Below are 21,068 nucleotides of genomic sequence, written 5' to 3' on the forward strand. Positions count from 1 at the left end.
TGTACAGATACTTGGAGCTGAAGACTCGAGTCTTTCTGTCACTACCAGTAGATCAAGATGCTGTTTGTTCCCGGGAAGCGTTTTGTTTTTGTGTCTCTGCGTCTGATCGGTCTTCAGCTGAGAGGGTCACGTGATAAAGTGAAAGAGAGCGAGTTATCTTCATCTCTTCATCCTCTTCCTCTGTCGTCGTACTGCTGCCTGTGGAAGCCTCTGGATTTCTTTGTCTCTTTGTCTTAACCTTCTTCTCTCCGACCTGCTTCTTCTGAAACCAGACTAACTTCCCTCCTCTTCATCATTCTCTGCATTTTCTTCTGCCTCTTCCTCAGCTTTATCCTCCGGTTCTTCCTCCTCTTGTTCAACATTTTCCTCCGTCTCCTCCACCTCTCCTCCCTCTTCCTCCACCTCTTCTCCCTCCCCTCCCTCTTCCTCCACCTCTTCTCCCACCTCCCCTCCCTCTTCCTCCACCTCTTCTCCCTCTCCCCCCCACCTCTCCTCCCTCTTCCCCCACCTCTTCTCCCACCTCTCCTCCCTCTTCCTCCACCTCTTCTCCCTCTCCCCCCACCTCTCCTCCCTCTTCCTCCACCTCTTCTCCCTCTCCCCCCACCTCTCCTCCCTCTCCTCCCTCTTCTTCCACCTCTCCCCCCACCTCTCCTCCCTCTCCTCCCTCTTCTTCCACCTCTGCCCCCACCTCTCCTCCCTCTTCCTCCACTTCCCCTCCCTCTTCCTCCACCTCCCCTCGCTCTTCCTCCACCTCTTCTCCTACTTTCTCCTCCTCCACTTCCACCTCTTCATTTTCTATTTCCTCTCCCTCTCCTTCTTTTTCTCCGTTCATCACCTCATCCTCTACGTTTTCCTCACCTCCTCCTTCATCCTCGTTTGCCTCATGGTTCCCTCCACCTTCCTCTCCACCCTCCTCCTCCTCCTGTACTTGCTCAGCCTCCTCCACAACATCAGTAACGTCCTCTTCTTCTTGCTCCTCTCCATGTTCCTCATGTGATGCGTTCTCAAGCACCTCCTCCTCCTCTTCCTCCTCATCCTGGACTCCGTTCTGTTTGCTGTTGTGGTTCTCCTCGTCCTCACCGTTCGGCTGTTCCTGTTCGCCTTGCGTCCCGTCTGCGTAGGGGACCGCTGTCCCCCCGCCGCTGCCGCTGCCGTTGTTCTTCAGGTGCATGTGGTTGTGGATGTTGTGCTCCATGTCCTCCAGCGTGATTTCGAACTGGAAGCGGTCGTGCTGATGGTGTCTGTCCGGAGGGGGTGAGGGGGACTGGGGCATGGTGTTCAGGTACCACTCCCTGTTCTCCTCCAGCGTGTCCAGCAGCTCCTGGGCGTCTGGGTGCACCAGGTCAGCCCACGTCTCCCACAGAGGGTGGACGATGTAGTCGATGAAACCCACCTGGAGGAGGAGGAGGAGAATCACAAAGTGAACATCGAGGGGCTGAAGGACACCTTCGAGAAATAAAAATTAACATTTATTTACATAATGTAGTTTAGAATCACATCAGTAGCTTTAATCACATCTGGGATTTGGTTTTTCTCATTAATGCTTTGCTAATTTAAGACAAATTTATTTTCTTTTATCAGATCATTGTGTGAAATTTAATTTGTTTTCAGTCTGAGCCCAGCTCTCTGTAAGAACCAAAATGGAGAAAGAAATATGTGACAGGGAGAGACTCAAAAGTTCATCATGATCGTAATATTAGTTTAAATTTAAGTATTTCAAAATGAATGTATAAATACAATAAAATAAACAGTAAGGATGTCGACGCAGCTGTTAGCCTGTTTAAGGTCTTTGCTGCTAAGCTAACAGTCACACTGATCTTCTCAAAAAGGATGTTTAGTTCCTGTAAAATGTCCAACTGTCCCTTTAAACTGCAGAGAAATCCAACTGGCAGGAAGAAGATTTCTAACGAAGCGCTGAATCAGAAACCACAAAGATGTCACATTTGGCTGCTGCCAGCTGGACGTTGACACACAGATGCGTTGATCATACATGTATCCAAACATGAATCACTGTCAGTTTATCACAAGTGATTCCAGGCGTCATTATCCCGTTGGATTTACGAAATGTTTGTGTTTCTGTTGGAGGACAGTGAAAATTTGTTTTGTTTTGCATTGTGGCAAGAAAAACAAACACTTGAAATGTCAACTGATCCCAATTAAAATACCTGATGTTTTACAGGTTCCAAACAGTGAGGTCAGCAGACCGTTCATTTAGAAAAATAAATATTGAGATATAATCTCCTGTCTAATTAAAACCACGACGCAGCAGCAAACAGTTTGAAAGTGACTAATGGAGGTTTTGGAAATTCCACGTTAGGACTGTGTTTCAGAGAAAGACGTCCAGAGGTGTCTTCATTGAAATCCCAGATTATGGTGTTTTCAGGAAACATCTCGGTGTTGCTGTGATTCACGGTGTGTGCTGCAGAAGAGAGAAGGTACCTGGCTCTTCTCCACGGACGCAGTGTGTTTGTCACACATGGCGCTGATCTCCATCCCCCTCTCTCGCTCTTTGTCACCCTGTCGAAAGAACTCCTCCATGATCCTCTCGGTCCACTGCCTGTACAGCAGTAACGGCTTGGTGGGGTTGCTCAGGTCTGCACAGTGCACCATGTTCCTCAACACCTACACAAATATGCAACTCCAAACTGTTAATGCGTGAAGTGAGGTGATGTTCTCAGGCTCTGCACTAAACGGACAGACGAGGGGTCACCTGTAATCGTTCTGTATAGTGATCCAGGAGCAGCACGCCGGAGCTCGTCACCTTCTTGGTCTCCACCATGGTCTTCAGATCGGCCAGCAGGGTCATATGTTTGGACATGTCTGTGGCCAGGACCTGCAGGCACAGAGAGAAGTGAAGCACGAAGATCCAAACTTCGCTCCGGTCATCAAATACAAATGAGGATAATATGTGATGTGAATGTGCCGCTTTCCAAACACACTCCTGTAAACATCACAGAGTGGGAGCACTTAAATAAATCATAGTTTGGACTCTGGAAATCACAGTAATGGCCAACGTTGAAGAGGTTTCTGAAAAGAGATTTGATTTTGCTTTCAGATTTAATTTAGTGGACTCAAATCAATCAAGTATTTCTCTGTAGAATGAAATATTCACGACTTAATGGCAACAGTTCAAAAATAAAAAATTCAAGACTGACAGCTACAAAACCGCCAACTAACTCTCACTGACTGATTAAACTGGTGCTAAATCCTGGAAGGTACTTGGAAGATAAAGGAAACGTAACCCCACTTTTCTGGACAATGAGAGGAGCGACGAAGAATACGTACAGCTACCAAGGCCTTTTCAGCGAGATGACGTCATCAAGACCATCAACAACAAATCAAACCAGCCAGAGGTGGCCCAGGCAGAAGGCCAAGTGGAGTCAGTGTGTGTGTGAGTCTTTCTGTGGTCGTGTGAGTTCGGTAAACCAGTCTCACCATGTCGATGACGAGCTTGCGGAGGCTCTGGCGCTGTCTCTTGGTGAGGTTTTGGAAAATGTCACAGTTTTCCTGATGCAGAAGCTTGAAGCCCACAGCGAGATGATGGTTCTCCAAAACTGACTCATCGTTGTACATCAGGGCCAGCTCTGAGTCTGAGCACAGAGAGGAGAGGGGTGAAAACAGCTCGGTGCACGTTGACCACCAGATTTTACTGTGTGTGGACTCACTGGTGTTGATGAGGAACTGATTGGAAACTCCAGGGTGATCTACATCATGGATTGCTGCGGCGAACAGAGCGGCGAGGATCTCCAGGTCTGTGAAGACGGCCTGAGGAACCGACGTGGCAGGACAGAAAAAGACTGATTTAAACAGTGAGAGACAAACACAGCTACTCTCTTCTTTTAAAAAAAAAAAAAGCCCAGAAAAATTATTTCAAATGAAATGAAATCTAAAAACATCTGCAAGAGAATTATTCCCCAGGCACTCCTTTCTGTTCTCTCTGCTCTCTCTTTGTTATTATGGTGATCACCATCTTTCACTGAGCTTAAATTCCCAGTGAAAATGGTTAGTTATTTATATTTTTATATTTATTTATTTATAAATAAATAAATAAATGTATATTTTATATATATGCAACTAGTAACTAACTATTGTTGGAATTACTGTTACCTTTACTCCAGAAAAACTATCAAGACTTCTGTTAATGCAGTTTTACTTGCTTTTATACCTTTGACTGTTTTTTTTTGGTTAGTAAATACATTTTTTCAAAAAGGGTCAAGACAAACTGCAACACAACAAGCAGACATGCGCTGAGGGGTCCTGACACACTGTGACTGAAGGTTTTGATGCTGTCAGATGACGATGTCAACCTCAGTTAATGTCTGGTTAATGTACAATATTACATGATTACAGTGAAAATGATTAGTAACTATGTGATTGCCATCTCCAACGTCTAGCTCTATGCAAATGTGTTGTAATTTGATTATTCACGATGTGTTTGTCATCTGAAATCATGTTTCTGTGTGTTTCCAATACCTGTTTTCAGCAGTCTGATGCCAGACTTAAATTTAGAAGTAGTATTTGAGTCGATGATGACTGTCTTGTTTCAATTTTGTGTTCTTCTTTCTTCTCCTGTCGTTAATTTCTTTTCTAAATAAACATCAGCTCATGTTACTTTTCACCATTTAATGCGGTTTTTCATCCTGAATGACTTAACAGTCGTCTTTGGTTGTCATATTCTTTTTCCATGTGGCTTTAAACATTTATGGCGGAGCCTCAGGTTAGTGCATGAATAATTTTACAAATTTGGTACGATGATACATTTCTATTGTACTGCAGTTAATTTTATTCTACAAAAGATGTGAGGGAGGACAGATCTGTCTCCTTCCAAGCACAAACTAACCCAAGCTGAAAAATATGGCAACTACACATTACAAGTGAGAGTATAGTGAGGAAATGAAAATAGTAAAAGAAAAAGTCAATGTTGAGTTAAAATATTAGAGAAAATCACTATTGTTGAGATCACTTAAGGGAAACGGGTTGTAACCATTTCCAAGTGTGTGTGTGTGTGTGTGTGTGTGTGTGTGTGTGTTTGTGAACATACATCCAGAGCAGGTGTGGAGAGGAGGACGTGTGTGGACTGGGTGACATCTGCAGCGTGGAGGCTGTTGTGGTACGCCACGTTTCCATGGTAATGGTCCTCCAGGGTCATCACGTAAGTGACGAAGGTGTCGACGGGGATGCGGAACGTCTTCAACAGCTCGCGCTCCTGAGGAGGAAGACGACGACAATGGAGGAGAGGAGCCAAAAAAAAAAAAACCTCACACACACACTCCACCTAGAATACACAGTGCTCATCGGCAGCAAACACACAAAACCCTTCAGGTGTGAAGGATCGCACACACTCACACTTGTTTGTGTTACCTGGAAGATGGCGTACATGATGCAGCTGAGCGGTCTGTTGTTGGAGAATTCGGCTACTCTGAATACATTAAAGCTCCACTTGTCCAGATCCTCCAGCTCCTGGTCAACGGCACAGACATGATGAACATATGTTAGCTGCTGAGCCACAAAACCAGGAGCAGCTGCTCAAACAGAGCAGCCCGGACACACCAAGCTTCTGGGTCGGGTCAGATTCTGAAAGCATTCGTGTATCACAGCCTTAAATTACAGAGAACAAATGTTGGAAGTATCCAACGCAAGTAAGGAAATATAATAGATTGATGAATTCAAGAAATGTTACATTTGGTGTTATGACGGTAAAATGCGACAAAATGTATCATTCTAAAAAGAAAATAAGTAAAACCATGTAGTCACTGTTGCCCAGTTTGACGGAGATAAGCATTTGGGAGTGGTTCAGACTTCAGACGTTGACGCCTGGTGCCTTTTCAGCAGTGATAACACAGCAGACGTCCCTTTCATGTCACTAAAAATAACCCTGATCATTCGCTGTATGTGACGGGGTGTCCAGAGTGCACCGGGAGCATCTGCAGCCTCTGTCACTGATATGATAAAGCATAAATCGTGTATATTTGTATCTAGAACAGTCTAATCTGATGAGCTTTCCAACATTTGGCTCTACAGACCAGCAAAGAATTAAACAACGAGGCGCCGAGCAGTAAAAAGCAGACAGAGGCATAACAAAAGATTCAGTGAGAATTTCCTTCTGTGTGTGATGGAGTCATGAACCTGACAAATGTTTGCACAGTGTGTTATTGAGAGAGCACGTCAGTACAAATAGAAAAACCTAATCTACCATATTTTATTATGTTTTTTCAGGAAGGGACTCTTTTCACTGCACTGATAGAGACAAAGACGCTTCTGAATAAAACAGTCTGCTGGGAAAGAGTCAGACGTTCGAAGTCTGAGCAGCGATTGTGTAACTTATTTTATGTGAGTCAGAGAGCATCAGACAGACAACAAGACCTTGGCAAGTTCATCCTCGTGGTCTGTGTTAACACCGAAGCGAGGCATTGAAGTGCTAGAGAGGCTGGAGCTGTGAGACAGTTTCCTCACTCCGCTGATGTGACTCATAGGTTTGTCTTTCAGGGTCGGAGATGGGATTTCCATCTCGTTCTGCTTGTCTATATGATGATGGGAAGACACAAGCACAGAAATGAAGAATTTACTTGGGGGGAGGGAAAAAAAAAAAAAAAAAAAAATCCAAACAAGTAATTCTGGACAGAAGTCAGGTTGGCCCAGCTCACCCAGGAAGGTGCTGGAGATGTATTCAGACACCTGGTTACCAGAGCGGCTCATCTCTGACAGGTGGGACAGCTCTCTGTTCAGCATCCTCTTAAACTGTCCGTGGAGGAGAACGAAACAGAGAAAGAACAGAAAATCTTTATAGTTTTGTTTGTTTTGTTTTTTTTAAACTCAAGTTATGTCATTCAAAAGTTTTGTCAAAAAATATTTGAAGGTTGGACAGCAAAAGCGTCCAATCACTATCACTCTCCAGACAAGGCGTGACCGACAGCGCTGCTTCAGACTTCCTTGCGTACCTTGTTGGAGGCCATTTCGCTGACAGAGCGATGTGTCTGGATGGTCTCCAGCTGGTCCAAGCACCAGTCCAGTTCCTCCAGTGTGTCCATGGCGAGCTGCTGGTACTGCTGGTCCGATAGCGTCGCCCTGGGACTGACGCACAATCCACCCAGAGGAGATCTCCTGCAAACGGGAGGAACAAGTGTGCAGCAGCCTGGTTGCCTTGCTTATCATATGACATGATTTATGTGCTTATTTATAAATATATATGTGTGTGTTTGTGTGGTTGTTACCAATTCCACATATTCTAAAGGCCTTCACTGTTTTTAGGTTTTGTGCCTTGATCACACAACATATGTCTCTGTCTTTCTGCCTTTCACTCTGGGAACTAAACGCTGCATATTTAACTTCTTTTATTTATCTCGAAACGTCTCAGGCCGGAACAATAATGTGGATTTACTGTCAAATCAAATCCACCTTCCTGCTCCTTCAGGCAGCGTTTTGGGTTTATGCATGCGTGAGTCCATCTAATAAACAAAATAAAGATAAGCCGTGACACTTTAAGGTCTCATTCGCTGTAAGCAGACGTTCATGAGCTTGAATCATAAACTGTGTTGTAAACTGAATGTTTACACAAACAACAACATACATCAGTGGCACATTTCTGGACAACAATAATTGGTACTGACTTGACTGTTGGTGTGGAGACGTTGGCGAGAATGGTGAAGTTGCTGCGTACCGATCGCAGACTGGCCAGTACCTAAATCATCACATAGTGTCACATCAGGATATGATATGTCCCATTTATCCAGAGGAATGACTCATCTAGACAGTGAAACTCACTTGAGCAAAAGGTGTGACGATGAAGTCCTCGGCCGTGTGCCTGAGAGGAACAAGAGTTCAGGGGGAGAGAAAGGTGATATTGATATTTTGCTGTAAACGAACGATATTTAGGTGCGCACAAACACACTCCCTTCCCGATCTCATTCATTCTTTCAGGCTGTCTCACCCTTCGCTGGCAAGGGAGGAGTTGCGTGAGACTGTCTTGGGCGACATGTCGTAGTCTGAGTCGGAGCGGTAGAGGAAGGACTCTCTTCTCTGGCCCTGGCTGAAGGAGGTGTTCAGGGTGAGGCCTGGACTCTGGGAGCCCAGCGGGGTGTGACCTGGTGACACGCCGTTTTCTGCTTCGTAACTGGATTGGAGAAGAGAGAAATCCAACACCCTGAAAAGGAACCTTAAAGGTGCCATCGGGAGGGCCAAAGAAAGTTTGACTGCGTGTTAACCTGTCAACATCTGCCTGTGTGATGGAGATGCGCGGTGGGATCCGGAGGGGGAGAGTTGTGGGACGAGACACGTTGCCGAGGACCTCTGGTGACCGAGTGCGATCTCGAGGGCGGAGCCAGCAGGGCACCTGTGGAGTCGGGTGGTAAAGTCAATTCAGTCTCTCTTCCAACTGCTCAGAGCCACAAAAGGTTCAGCTTCAGGTAATTACTATTTAAAAAGGTCCTCATCACGTGCTGCTTGAGGTTTTGGGTTTTTTATATTCACACATATTTTCAAACATATTCAATTATGAAGTCAATTGATATTTTGATGGAGTTCCTGTCAGCCAATATTTTCAGTCGTTTATAGAAGCTTTTGAATCTCGCCTAATCCGGAATGAATTGATTTTCTTTCCTTCTCTCTCTCTCTCTCTCTCTCTCTCTCTTTTTTGGCCCACTTGAGGGCAACTTGTTCAACTTGTTCACAGTTTGTTCTGTCAGATGATGTGACGTTAGACCGGGAAGAGCACAACGCCAGACATAAACACGGCACTGACACATCATCATTCATGTGGTGACCACCCTTCTCTTAGCTCTGCTTTGGCCTCCACCAACTCTGAAGGTAAATACAAATAGTGTGCAGGGTGTTTACTTTAGTCAGCGTACTGTGAAACCGAGACACCTGCAGTGAAAAGTTAAAATCCTCTGTAGGCTTGTCATTGTTGTCACTGTTACACACTGCACATGAAGCACACAATGAGTTGCAAAGACTTTAGTTAGTGCAGCGATTGAGAAAAATAACAGAAGATAAAGTGAAAAATGGAGCACAATAATACGGTTAGCTGTAATATAAACTATAGTGTGCAAAATAAATGCTACACTCTGTTCAAAGGGCATAAGGCACCGATCTGCCCCTGAACAGGTTTGTAGCTTTTCGGAGGCGCCTGGGGAAACACACTGCACTCAGGCCCACGGCATCTTAATACACCCAAGCTTCCTTTCAGCACCTGGAGACTGGAGGAGAGCCTTCTGCTCCTCCCCCTGCGTAGCTCAGCCCCCAGCGTGGCCCCGGATGTGTAGGATCGGCTGTAGCGAGATGACTCCGCCTTCTCCCCAGCACCTGTTACGTCAGTGTCATTGCCCTGTGGGACAAGAGAGAGGGCAAATGAGGCAAACAAGAAACTGGAGCGAGAGAGATCCATCCTCAGAGGTTACACACAATGTATCGTGCATTTGACGATGAAAAAGAATTAGGTTTTGAATTCACGGATAAATATGACTTAAGACTTAAGACCACACAGCTGTTGTTATCGCACATTTATCAAACCAAGTCGGTTTTTCAGATTTAGGTTCTGATGATTAAAGAAATATCCACAAAAACACTGACCATCCATTATCACGGCGTGTGTTTTCGCACGCATGTCTGTGTAAAAACACACAGTGTGTGTGTGCGTGTGCTCGGCTACATGCATGCGTGAGTGTGTGTCTGGGATAAGGCCTCCACAGACAGCTCTTGGAGGCTGATCTGCACTGCAGCACCGTAGCAACAAAACACTGGGGGAATGGTAGCAGTTGCTAGGCAACAGTGCCGTGTTGCTTCCATGCTGCGTTTGATGCCGTCCAGACCAGATGTGAAAAGATGGTCCAATCCACACACACACACACACATGCAGCACACACATGTTCACAAGTGTATGGATGCCTGCTCAGCGTAATCGATATAAGAGCAGTTGAATAATACATGATGTTTTGTCCTTCAACCAAGACGCTTCCATTACAAGAACATAACAAATTTACATGGACTGGCTGAACGGTTTTTCCTCAGTGCGGGGAAGACGAGACAAACTGTCCACTCTGACTTTAAGTGTGGATGTGTGAAAGTGGCAGACAGACACACAGCCGAGGCTCACGGTCTGCTCTGCCTGGGATCTACTCTCCCCGTCACAACTGATAAAAGTTTGCAGGTTTGTTTATACTCTCACCTCTTCTCCAGTCACCGACAGCACGCTGCGGCTCTTCTTCATTCTGATTGGCTCGTTCTGCGCCCCAGGGCGGAGCGTTCCCGAACCCAGGCAGCAGAGCAGGTGGAGAGCCAGGACCGGAGAAGTCAAAGGTCACTGCAAGGTCAAACCAGGGTCAGACCGGGTCACATCCGGCCCCCATTGGAACTGTCTCAGTCAGCCAACCGCCTCGCTCGCGCTCTGTCCGCACCTCAGAAGGCTGAAAACGGTCGTCCTCCTGCCGCCAAACAGCAAAGGTGCATTTATGTGCCAATATGAGGCTCCAGGTTCAGTGAGAGGTTTTTGGCCTTTGTTTGGATCTGCTGTCTTTTAACAAGCCAGAGGTGGAAGCGAGGAAAATCTGAGGTCTCACTCCATTTCAGTGTAAGCCACAAGTTTCTGTGAGAAAATAAGTCTGTCTGCATGTCGTCTTCCTTTGGCTGCACAAGCCAATGGGATATCCTGCTCAGAATTCATGATGCTGCCGAAGAAAAATAATCATCCAACCTGGAGTGCTGTCCGCATGATATTTCCCAGTTGTAAACCTGATCCCACATGGATGAAATTTTCCAACAGAAATGAATCCAAAATCCAGAAGGATTATGGGAGAATTTGCACCAGGTCTCTCCTATTTCAAATCAGTTCCCCATTGTCTGCTTGGTCATATTGATCCAAATTCTGCATGTGGAGAAGCACTGAATACAATAAACTTATTAGAGATGTCCAGATGTCAAAACTCCAGGTTTGAGTTTCCAGGATCCATCCTTAAATTAGTCCCAGCGTTTCTTCTTTTGTGTAGATTCCCTGTAAGAAAACAGACATGAAGAGTCAGTACAACCAGGAACAACATCTTTTCTGAGTCATCTGTCCCTCCTTGTTGAGTAACTAACCACCCTGCTTTCATGTAATGAAGTCATCTATCATCAAACGTAAGAAACCCTTTACCCACACATCCAGAGCTCTTTCAGTAATGGAAACCACCTGAGAGATATATTTGGGAACATGATCATGGAAACAAACGAAACGTGAATGAAAATCTCAATTCCAAAGGAACGACTGGCTGAAATGTAAATTAATCAGAAACTGACCAAATATTTTGGCTGTCGCGGCCCAGCAGGAGCTGTACCTCCAGTTTGGCTAATTCTGAGCAGATACTGCAACAGTAAAGCTCTCTGATGTTATATAATTACTCTGAGCAGTCCGAGTTGACCTAATTCCATCGGATAGGACAGATTCAGCATATCAGAGTGCTTCTGATTGAGCTGGTACACAGACAGATAGTGATTTTTACCAGGGTCGGCACGAACACACCCACTCAATGAATGGACTTGCACACTCGTCTCTGCACAGCTTCACGGAGTCAAAACAGGTCTGTGCAGCAAAATCAACAAATGCAGAGTGACACAGTGACATATATATGCACAGACATTGAGAAATGTGAGCACATACAGACACACACACACACACACCATGGCTGCCACCAGTACCACCTCCACTACAGATAGCAGCTTATAAAACCAAGCAGCAATGCATCAATATGCAGCTCCACAGGCAGCCTGCCCTTCTGTTACAAGACAGACAAAATGATTGTACAGAACAAAAAAATAACAATGAAGAAAAAAATCGCAGACATAGAAAAGCATGCACATATGAGGTCTGCCCTGCCATTGTGTGCCTGTGTGCAGGCGCACTGCAAGACATATGTCAGACACACACACACGTACACATCCACAGTCAGGCTGCAGCATGTAAGGATAAAAAACACACTCACCTTGATCGCCTCAAGATCAATGGCAAGATGGGCTGGGCCTCGTCTTGCTTTCACTTGTCTTCCTTCCCCCTCTGTCTCTCTGCAGACCAGCAGTGTGTCACCACAGCAAGAGAAAGTGAGAGAGAGAGAGGGTGTGGGGGGGGGGAGAGAGAGAGAGAGAGGAGAAAAACACACGCGCACACACACACACTTGGCGCCTCAGAATATCCACAGCTTCACGAGCTTCCCTCCCTCCCTGACTCTCCTCTCCCCTGCCACAGTGGTCTCCCCCAGCCACCCCCCACCTCCACCACAGCCTCTGTGGAGAAGCCCGTCTCCCCTCCCTCCTCCTGCACAGACGCACAGTGTGTCCATTAATCCATTACAGCAGCCTCTGCTCCTCCTCTCTCCGTCGGTACCCCGGCGTTGTTGTTTTTGTTTGTTTGTTTGTTTTTCCCACCCCTCTGGCAGTTCCTTTTGTGTTGTTCCTCTTACAGGCAGCCACACGCTGATCCTCTGCTTCAATTGTCAGGCGTCAGTTCTCTCCATCTTACTCACCCACACACAGAGCAGACCTGTTTTGGCACACACTGCTCAAATTAAAATGTAAGACAAATAAATTAATTAATTTAAAAAAAAAAAAAAACTCACGATAAGGATCCATGTCTCCTCTTACTCTCTCTCCTACTGACTACATCCTCCTTCAGTCATCAAAGGACACATACTGCATTCATCCATTTTAAGCCTTAAAATCAGGGATCCTGCTGCACCATGTTTATAAATATAGAAATATATTCTGTTCAAATGAAATTTTTGAAGGATTAAAGAGTAGCAAATATTAATATACATTTCCCTTCAAGACAATTAATTACTACAATTGTTCAATTTAAATTTCTATTAATTGATGACTGATAAATTGAAAAATAATTGTTCTGCAAGTGCAAGTGACAGACATTTTCATTACTGATGAATTAGTTCATTGATTCATCTTTTGGGGAATAAAAGCTGTCAGAAATTTTTTTTGGGGAAAAAAAGGCAGATTACAGACATTCTCAAGTAGTTTACATTATTGGTTGAAAAAGAAGGTAAAATCCTTGACCATTTGTCAGACACTAGACAATTAACTTCTCAGAGCTACAAGTGTATAAACATTCATTGTCAACACTTACGGTTCACACATGAAGAGAGAAACAGACTGCTGAGTGACTACAAAACCCATACAGGACATCCAAAAAAACAAAAAACAAAAACAAAACACACGCACGCAGTTAGTTCTACATGAAGCTGTTCTTCTGCTCTCCCTTTGGCTTTTATAGAAATTATCGAGATTTGATTTATGACCTGCGCCTGCGCTTATTGTTTTCTATTTACAAAAGTGACTGCACAAAGAAGCTTGGCCACAAAAGTAAATAAATAAATAAATAATCCTGCACAGACTACTAAATCAAAGCACTAATTAATTATGAAGGAGAGGGAGGGTGAGAGAGCAGCCCTGCAAATAATTATGCAAGCGAACGAGAGAAGAAAATGAGTGTGGATTCACACAAGCCGTTTCAAAGTCAAAGTCTGGTTTATTGTTCTACAACACAACCGTCCTCATTTACAGTTTTCACCACTACAGACATAAAAATAATATGTGCACTAGTTTTCAAACCTCCACATAAACACCATTAAAATTACAAAGCAGCACCAGCACAACATCTATTAGGAAACAATGGATTGGTGGTATTGATAATTTAAGTTTACGTCATCGCAGTTGTTTTCTTATACAAATGACATCTTCGGCTTTTGGATATAAAAGATCAAATGTTACAGGCTTTTCTTCAACTGTATGATGCGTTACAAACTAAAAATTCACCAATTCAATCAGGGAAATAACTAACAGATTGTTACTGTAGAAACAAAGCACATTTCTGGGGCTGACATCAATACTGAGAAAAGGCAGTTATATGACAGATTATGACACAAATTTTGTGCTACTTATCACCTGACACATACAACTACAGCTTTACATCTTTATTTCCAGCCACACTCACTTTCCAGTTCAAGACACTTCTGATACTCACAACTAAAGTCACAGTTCCCCTAAACACACTGAGCAAAAGCAACACTTTCATCTTTAGATTCCAGAAATCTAAAACGGACAAAAAGTCTGAACACATTTAATTTCCCATTAAAACGAATCTACAGGTTGATCGACAGTTCAGTTCAGTTTGATTAAAAATGATCATGGGACTTTTACTTTTGTCACCACTGTTCACCACACAGGCAGCTGATGTAGTTTATGGGCTGCCTGTTCTCAAACGGACTTGAGATGGTGCTGTGACGCCACACTAGAGAGATGCTAGGAGATGACTTCTCCTCACAGAGGCGTGCAGACAGATGTACAATTTTTAAAATGCAAATATGCACAGACCAACTTTCAGAATTTCTGATTTGGTCTAAATTTGCCTTCATCAGAAGGTGTGATGGCTTTTGAAGAATCTTTTAAGAGAATTTTTAAAAGATGATAAACATTCAGATCAGCTGTATCTCATGACGTTCAGTCAGTAACTGTCAATAAATAATACAATGTGAGACTGAGGGTGCTCCCATTCCACTGCTTGAAAAACATTTCACGATTTAGTTCATCATAATTAATTCTTTCATTCATTTATTTTGTGTGCAATGATTCAATTTGATTAGAAAACCATTAACAATACACTACAATGTACTTCATGTAAAGTCAGAGACATTTGTAAACGAAGCTGCTACAAACACACACAAAAAGAAATGTTATCTTAAAGTGACAATGTGGGTCAATCATGAGGAGTCATCCTCCTCATCATCATCTTCCTCACCCACCTCTCCTGAATCTGGAACCCACAATCCAGAGTCCACGCACCTCTTTAGGTGGTATTTTCCTTCCTGTAGCAAGAAACACAGTGACACCATTTTATACATCGATATATTTTGGTGGCATTTGTGCCAATCCAACACTTTATCATCTCCATTAGGTTATTTTTATAGAATGGAAATACTAATTTCAACAAGGATGTGACTTAGACATGCTCACCTCAGGGTGCAGTTTGCTGATGGCCTCCTGCAGCATCTGAATGTTCTTCTCATCAAAGCTCCTTTGTATTTCCTGTAAAACAAATATGGTCAAAGAACTGAGGCTCTGTCGAATCAGCATGAATGAGCCAAGTAGAAAACATGTTTAAAATGCATATGATGACTGTATATGCAGCTCACCATTATCCTGTCTTAACTTTAGTCACACTTCTGCTGTTCTGATGTTTAACATTATGACTGGAACGAAACCAAACAACTTCACTGAAACTGTGTACAAGCTTAGTGAGAGCAGACGATGCTGGTTGCCTTGTCCGTAGAGCAAAATCCATCCTGCTGAGCTGTGTATTGACTTCTCTGGCATCAATAGACTGCCACAAACACTGACTTCAAAATCTCCAAATAATGATCTGGAATTGGGCAAAAAGAACATGTTTCTAAATGCTGACTAAATACTTGTGTCTGACAGGTGAGTCAGAGGCGTACAGTCTTTAAAACCGGCAGCATAACAAATAAATGGCTGACGGCGCTCATGTTTTCTGAGCTTTCCAGGTTCATCAGGGAAAAATTCAAAACAAACTTGTGGCTCCAGGTTAGAATCATCTTTAAAATACACTTGGCTGGTGGTCTGAAATCCTCCATGCAATCGAACAAAAGCGTCCCTCCATCCCTCCACAAAGTTCAGTGAAATCGGTTCAGTAACTTCTGTGTAATTCTTCACAGACACGGATGAAAAAAATGACCTCCTGGGCGGATAGAATAAAACCAATATTACGGATTCCTATAAACATACATGTATTTCAATAACTGGTTCATAAGTTCACCTGCAGCATTGACCTTTTCTGCCTTGTAGCTTCAGCTGACACAGCAGAGGAAAGAATTTGATGAGCTGTGTAAACTGGAAGAGATGGGAGACTCACTAACGTGTCTGTTGTTCTCTCACAGCCTCGAGCGGTGCAGAGAGAGGCAGGCTCTTTTAGCTGCACAGAGATACGCTACATTAAATCTTGCTGTTACGCTGTCTGTGGAAAACTCCCATTTCGTAGACGTGCAAAATTAATTACTCTGATAAAGAAGTTGAGTCTGCAGGACCTACCAGGATTATTGAGCTGGTTATTTCAAGACCACTAATTGAAATGCAATTGTCTAACAACAGTAAACGCATTCTGTGTGACATAAATTGATAGAATGTTTATATTTTAATGTGCTAACGTTTGAAATTGTCTTATTTCATGAATTTAGTCAAACACATATTTGTTCATAAATAAAATGGAGGAGGAAGTGGCCACTGTACATTTTAAATACACAGAAGTGTGTGTACCTGTTGTTACCTTAGGTAGAGATTCATAGACCTCTAAAGGGTCTAAACCTCCTGGGCCCAGTCTCTTCTGCTTCTCCTCCCTCTCCACCTCCTTCATGGCATCCTCCATACGGATCTGTGCACAGCGGCGGACCCGCTCCTTCAGCAGCTCCAGCTCGTGGTTGAACGCATCTTGGTACGGCTTGTCTGCAGTCTGACATGGTAGATATGAAAGGAGACATTTCAGATCTCCTCATGTTACTTTCAATTTGTATGGGAAATTACATGCCACATGATTTGATTTATTTATTTATTTATTTTTTGGCTTTGACCAGCTGTTGGGGTGGGGTTGTAGTGCATTGTTCTCTTGTGTATTGATTTTTCTTTTCAACTCAATCAAGTTCACAACAAAAAAAAAGACTGAACAAGGATAAAACTAAAGCCCTAATGTGAGCACACAGGCGCACTTTTCACTTACAGACCTTGATCTTTGAGAAGAATTGTCTGAAGCAGCCTCTTGGATCAACCTGCAGCGTCTGAGCCAAATCCAAGATGAACCGCATGACGATGGCCTGGTGCGCCACCTGCTCCATCAGCGCATGTTTCTACGAGCAGACAGAGAGTTTACGAGGCTTTGCCGGGCTAAATGAGACATTTTTAACCACACCACTCACCTCATCTATCTCAAAGTCGATACACATGACAACAAGGCAGTTGGCTGTTTCTTCACACACCAGATGTGGTTGGTCTGACAGATACTTCTGACTGTCATCCCAACGTCGCAGCATACCTGGTATACACACACAAACACATCAAGCAACATGTTGCCTCCAACTGAAGTGAAATGTTTTGAGTTGTTTTTTTTTTTTTTTTTCCTCAACATGATGCCTGAAGTACAATCACATGCCATTAGTCATGTAAACATTTGCTAGGTGACAGCAAAAAAACGGCCTCGTTCCTTTTCCAAAAAGAGGATTTGACTTGTTGACTATTTCAGTGTCGTAATAAAAACGAGAAGGCTGAAAAAAGAAGTAGGTCGTAAAACATAGTTTCCACAGCCTCAACATTTTGAGTTTATCCCAGCTTGTTTTAAAAAGCACACCTTTTAAAGAACACTTGAGCTACAACCTGCAACTGTCGAACGTTTCCCTGGTACAGGAGGTCCAAACAGTCACTCCACATTCAGGGCAGGATTCTTTTGCTACCAGATGTGAATTGGTCATGTACAGTTTATTTTACACTTTCATTAATGATCCCAGACAGGGGAGACAGCGAGGTGCTCCAATTTCCATATAACTTTAGCATCTCAGTTTGACAAGATGTTGTATAATTTTCAAGGCAGTTCTTGTTTCTCTTCTCCTGCTGAAGCCAACGAAGCTCATCATTAACAAAAACATGGCAAAGGTTGTATGAGCTTGTTAACTAAGACCACTATTTAATAATGAACCCATCATCAAGTATGAGAACAGAAAAGGCAACCTCGGTTCTTAAAAACAATGCAGGACAGTCTAGGTTTACTTTCTATTTTACATCACAGTAAATCATTAAGACAATAGTGGGGTTGTCATACATACATAAGTGCAATAATTACACTTAAAAAAAAAAGCTTTAGACGCATAAGACACTGATCTTAGAAGAAACATTTCTCAGTTTATCTTGGCTGTACAGGATGGAAAATTCCTTTCATAGCTTTTGTGAATTTTTCAGAGTGAGTACAACAGAAGTGCAGCCACCCCCCCCCCCCCATCTCAGACTGAGCTAACTCAGAGTTCAGGGGTAAATTTAGTGTGTTAAACCTACTTTGCACTACTTTGGTCATGCTAGTTCAATTTTTAACCATTTTTTGTTTTGTATCTGTCAAATTTAGTTCCTCTAACTATACGGAAGTAAAATGATGAATTGCTCAATGTAGACCTTTTAAAATCCCCAAATGTTCAAACATATAAATTTGACTTGAATGAATGCACCATTTGTTAACTAACATGAAATCATTAATCTATCTATCTATCAACACTATTCAAGAGACAAACTTAGGATGCTTCGGAAGTTTAAAGTGATGGTCTTCCTCTTTTCATAAATTTCATCACTGAAGACGGAAGCATACCAAAGTGTTTGATTTCCTTTGTATATTTCTGAACAAATGCCTTGTTTTTCTCCACCTTTTCCTCCTCCGTTTCCGCAAGTTTGGTGTTGAGTACACTCTACAAAACAAGATTAAGAGAATGTAAATTAGGCATACTCACAAGTTACACTAAATCTTTCAACTACTACAAGCCTGCGATGCCTTACCTTGCTGAAACCTTCTTTGCTGATAGTATCAACATTCCAGGGCAGTTTCTTTTCCTCTCTGTGGTATTGCTCAACCATTGCCTGAAATGTTTTTTCATCCTTCTTCAGTTTTCGCACCTCAGCCTGAACTTTCTTTAGCTCGTCCTCCTGTCCTTCTTTTTTTACTTCTTCTAGTTCTTTAACTCGTCCGTGGGCTTTCTCTAGTAAACTTTTGCATTCAGCAAAGTTTTTCTCCAGATCTTCTCCTCTTTGCTGAAAATCAGCCATTTTCTCTAGCCGGAGCTGTTGTGGTAAGGCAGGGTGAAAAACAAATACATAAATGATGATTATGAGTGATCATAAATTAAATGGAGAATACTTGGGTGAAAACTGAAGGAGATCCAACTGCATACACCGTAAAAGTGGAAGTGAGACTTAAGGAACTACTTCGAAGCTACATTCTTAACGTGAAGACGATTTTATCTAAATGCAATAGAGCTGAAATAGCACGTAGATGTAAAGTGTTACGGCTTGTGTCTGGCTACAGAGACATACAGTTCAGATTCAAATGAAAATTGGTTTTCTAAAACACAAAGTGGATGTAAATTGCACATTTCCCAACCCCATGAAACAAGCCTACAGCACTTTAAACAAGCACATGTAAGAAACACCGGGATGGGAAGATTAAAAAACCAAGGGTAAGGTGGAGACCACAAGTCAGTCAAGAATTGACCTGAACAAGTCAAGGTTAAGCTTATTATCCAGATTTACCAACACAGCTTGGCCATCGCTTTTACTCTATCTACACACACAAATATTGTATTTTACAGCTGCAATACTTGTGTTTGATGAGGATGCCTTAGCTTGCTAAAAGAATAACAATCAATGTCATGGCTGTGAAATAAACTTTTCAGTTTTATTTATTGGGCAAGCTATGAAATCTCATCTCTGGATCCATGTGATAGATTATCTCAGAGCTTTCTGCTGGATGACACAATCTGAGATGCAGCAGAGAGACTATGAGATTAAATCACAATCACGATTTTTGCAGCCCTGTGGAAGGCGTTGTAGCTGCAACATCGGGGTTTCAGGACTGTCGGTGGCTCCACTGACCATCGGGACAGCTCTAAGTGGTCAGACTAACCGGGCATCACCGCTACAACACGTTTCGCTGCTGACCCGGTGTCTCATCCGGAACAAACTCGGCGTGTCGACGAACGGACAGGTGACGTCTTCGTCGTCCGACACGTCGATGTGATCCCAGGCGCTGTAGTCGACCCCCGGCCCGGTGCTCATCCCTCCGGCCTCTGCTCCTCACTGACAGTCAGGAAAACTTAAGGGAACTGTTGTTGTTGTTGTTGTTGTTGTTGTTGTTGTTTTCTCTTTTAGTTTTAATCCTCTCAGCGTCTCCAACCGTCACCGGCTGTTAGATTTAAATCCCCACAGCTGCGCGCGCACACCGGAAGCCGACCGACCCTACGTCATCAGGAAGTACCGGGACGCTTTTTTTTTTGTAGTTTTATTTATTTATTTATTTATTTATTTATTTATTTTTGTAAAGCTATACATAAAGATGAATGAACCAAAAAGGTGGAAGCAGAAGCCTTAGCTTATGTGATGCTACCCTTTTTACATAACACCAAATATATATTAAATATTATATTTACAGAATAACAGCGCCGTGAATCGGGACACGACCATTATATTTTTTTAATGGTTAGACGGCTCACTCAGGCTTGAGATATAATAAGACACAGTTTGTAGGTTAAAATGAATGAGCAGTAAATCCTTATTTCCTGTTGGTTTGACTGTATGATCGTTTCTGATGGTCAGTGGCAGTGATCAAATATAAAAGTCTGTTTTATTCCTGAGCTGGAAAAAAAAAAACTGGCAAACTGAATACAAAACCAAAAGTACACCAAATCTAAGTCATTTCTTTATGTCTTTTAAAAAGTCATAGTGGAAATCCCATAGGTAGCTGAATGAGGAACATGAGGTGTGATTAGCTGGGTAATTTCTTTAATTGGGCTCCAAAGGAAACATTTTGATCTGGTGCAGCTTTAACACACACACACACTGTCTGAAAGCAGCTTTTCACCACCACATATCAGTGTGATTTTGAGAGTGACACCAGCACAGAAGAGTGGGGAAAGAGTTGCAGGCCGGACATAAAGGTGTTTCCTGTTAATGTATTTTCTGTAAATGGGTCCACAATATTCAATAATAGTCTGACCTGTCATTTCTTATCAGAAGAATGGTTGCGTATGTACAACTCCAGAGAGGGACACACACAGCAGACCTGTTACTATTTCACTCTAACTAGAATGAAATTAAATTGGCAGGAGGAGGAAAATTAATTCTTATCTGCACCGCCTGCCCATCAGGGTCACAGGGGTCAATGCAGTCCCAGCTGACATTGGGGAGTAAACCCCCACGTCAAAGGGATGGTGGATGAAGATGAACTCAGATTTTGTCATAGGAATAAATGATCAATTATTCGTCTATTTTCAGTATTCAAT

General features: G+C 43.0%; 2 protein-coding genes across 5 annotated transcripts; both read right to left on the minus strand.

Moving 5' to 3' along the window:
* Nucleotides 1-52: 52 nt before the first annotated feature.
* Nucleotides 53-10,204, minus strand: LOC115044792 (cAMP-specific 3',5'-cyclic phosphodiesterase 4B-like). Its single transcript, XM_029504099.1, has 17 exons — nt 10,157-10,204; nt 9,188-9,289; nt 8,202-8,329; nt 7,928-8,110; nt 7,762-7,801; nt 7,608-7,678; nt 6,939-7,101; nt 6,645-6,738; nt 6,364-6,521; nt 5,362-5,460; nt 5,042-5,206; nt 3,666-3,765; nt 3,436-3,590; nt 2,711-2,833; nt 2,440-2,622; nt 859-1,393; nt 53-117 (listed from the first exon to the last, which is right to left on the minus strand). The coding sequence occupies exons 1-17, from the start codon at nt 10,202-10,204 to the stop codon at nt 53-55; spliced, it is 2,412 nt and encodes an 803-aa protein (XP_029359959.1).
* Nucleotides 10,205-13,487: 3,283 nt separating this feature from the next.
* Nucleotides 13,488-19,980, minus strand: LOC115049490 (hsp90 co-chaperone Cdc37-like). Of its 4 annotated transcripts, XM_029511732.1 has the most exons (9): nt 19,729-19,980; nt 18,571-18,852; nt 18,386-18,482; nt 16,956-17,071; nt 16,764-16,886; nt 16,313-16,495; nt 14,986-15,057; nt 14,737-14,837; nt 13,488-14,566 (listed from the first exon to the last, which is right to left on the minus strand). In XM_029511732.1, exons 1-9 carry the CDS (start codon nt 19,843-19,845, stop codon nt 14,473-14,475), a joined length of 1,185 nt encoding a protein of 394 aa, XP_029367592.1. In that variant the 5' UTR covers nt 19,846-19,980; the 3' UTR covers nt 13,488-14,472. The 4 variants fall into 4 exon arrangements, 3 of the variants coding, with proteins under 3 accessions (XP_029367592.1, XP_029367601.1, XP_029367611.1); XM_029511741.1 differs by having other exon boundaries at nt 13,488-14,837; XM_029511751.1 differs by having other exon boundaries at nt 13,488-14,837; nt 19,694-19,980.
* Between the last annotated feature and the right edge of the window lie 1,088 nt (nt 19,981-21,068).

Source organism: Echeneis naucrates, chromosome 1 (assembly GCF_900963305.1).
Source record: "Echeneis naucrates chromosome 1, fEcheNa1.1, whole genome shotgun sequence".
Classification (NCBI taxonomy): Eukaryota; Metazoa; Chordata; class Actinopteri; order Carangiformes; family Echeneidae; genus Echeneis; species Echeneis naucrates.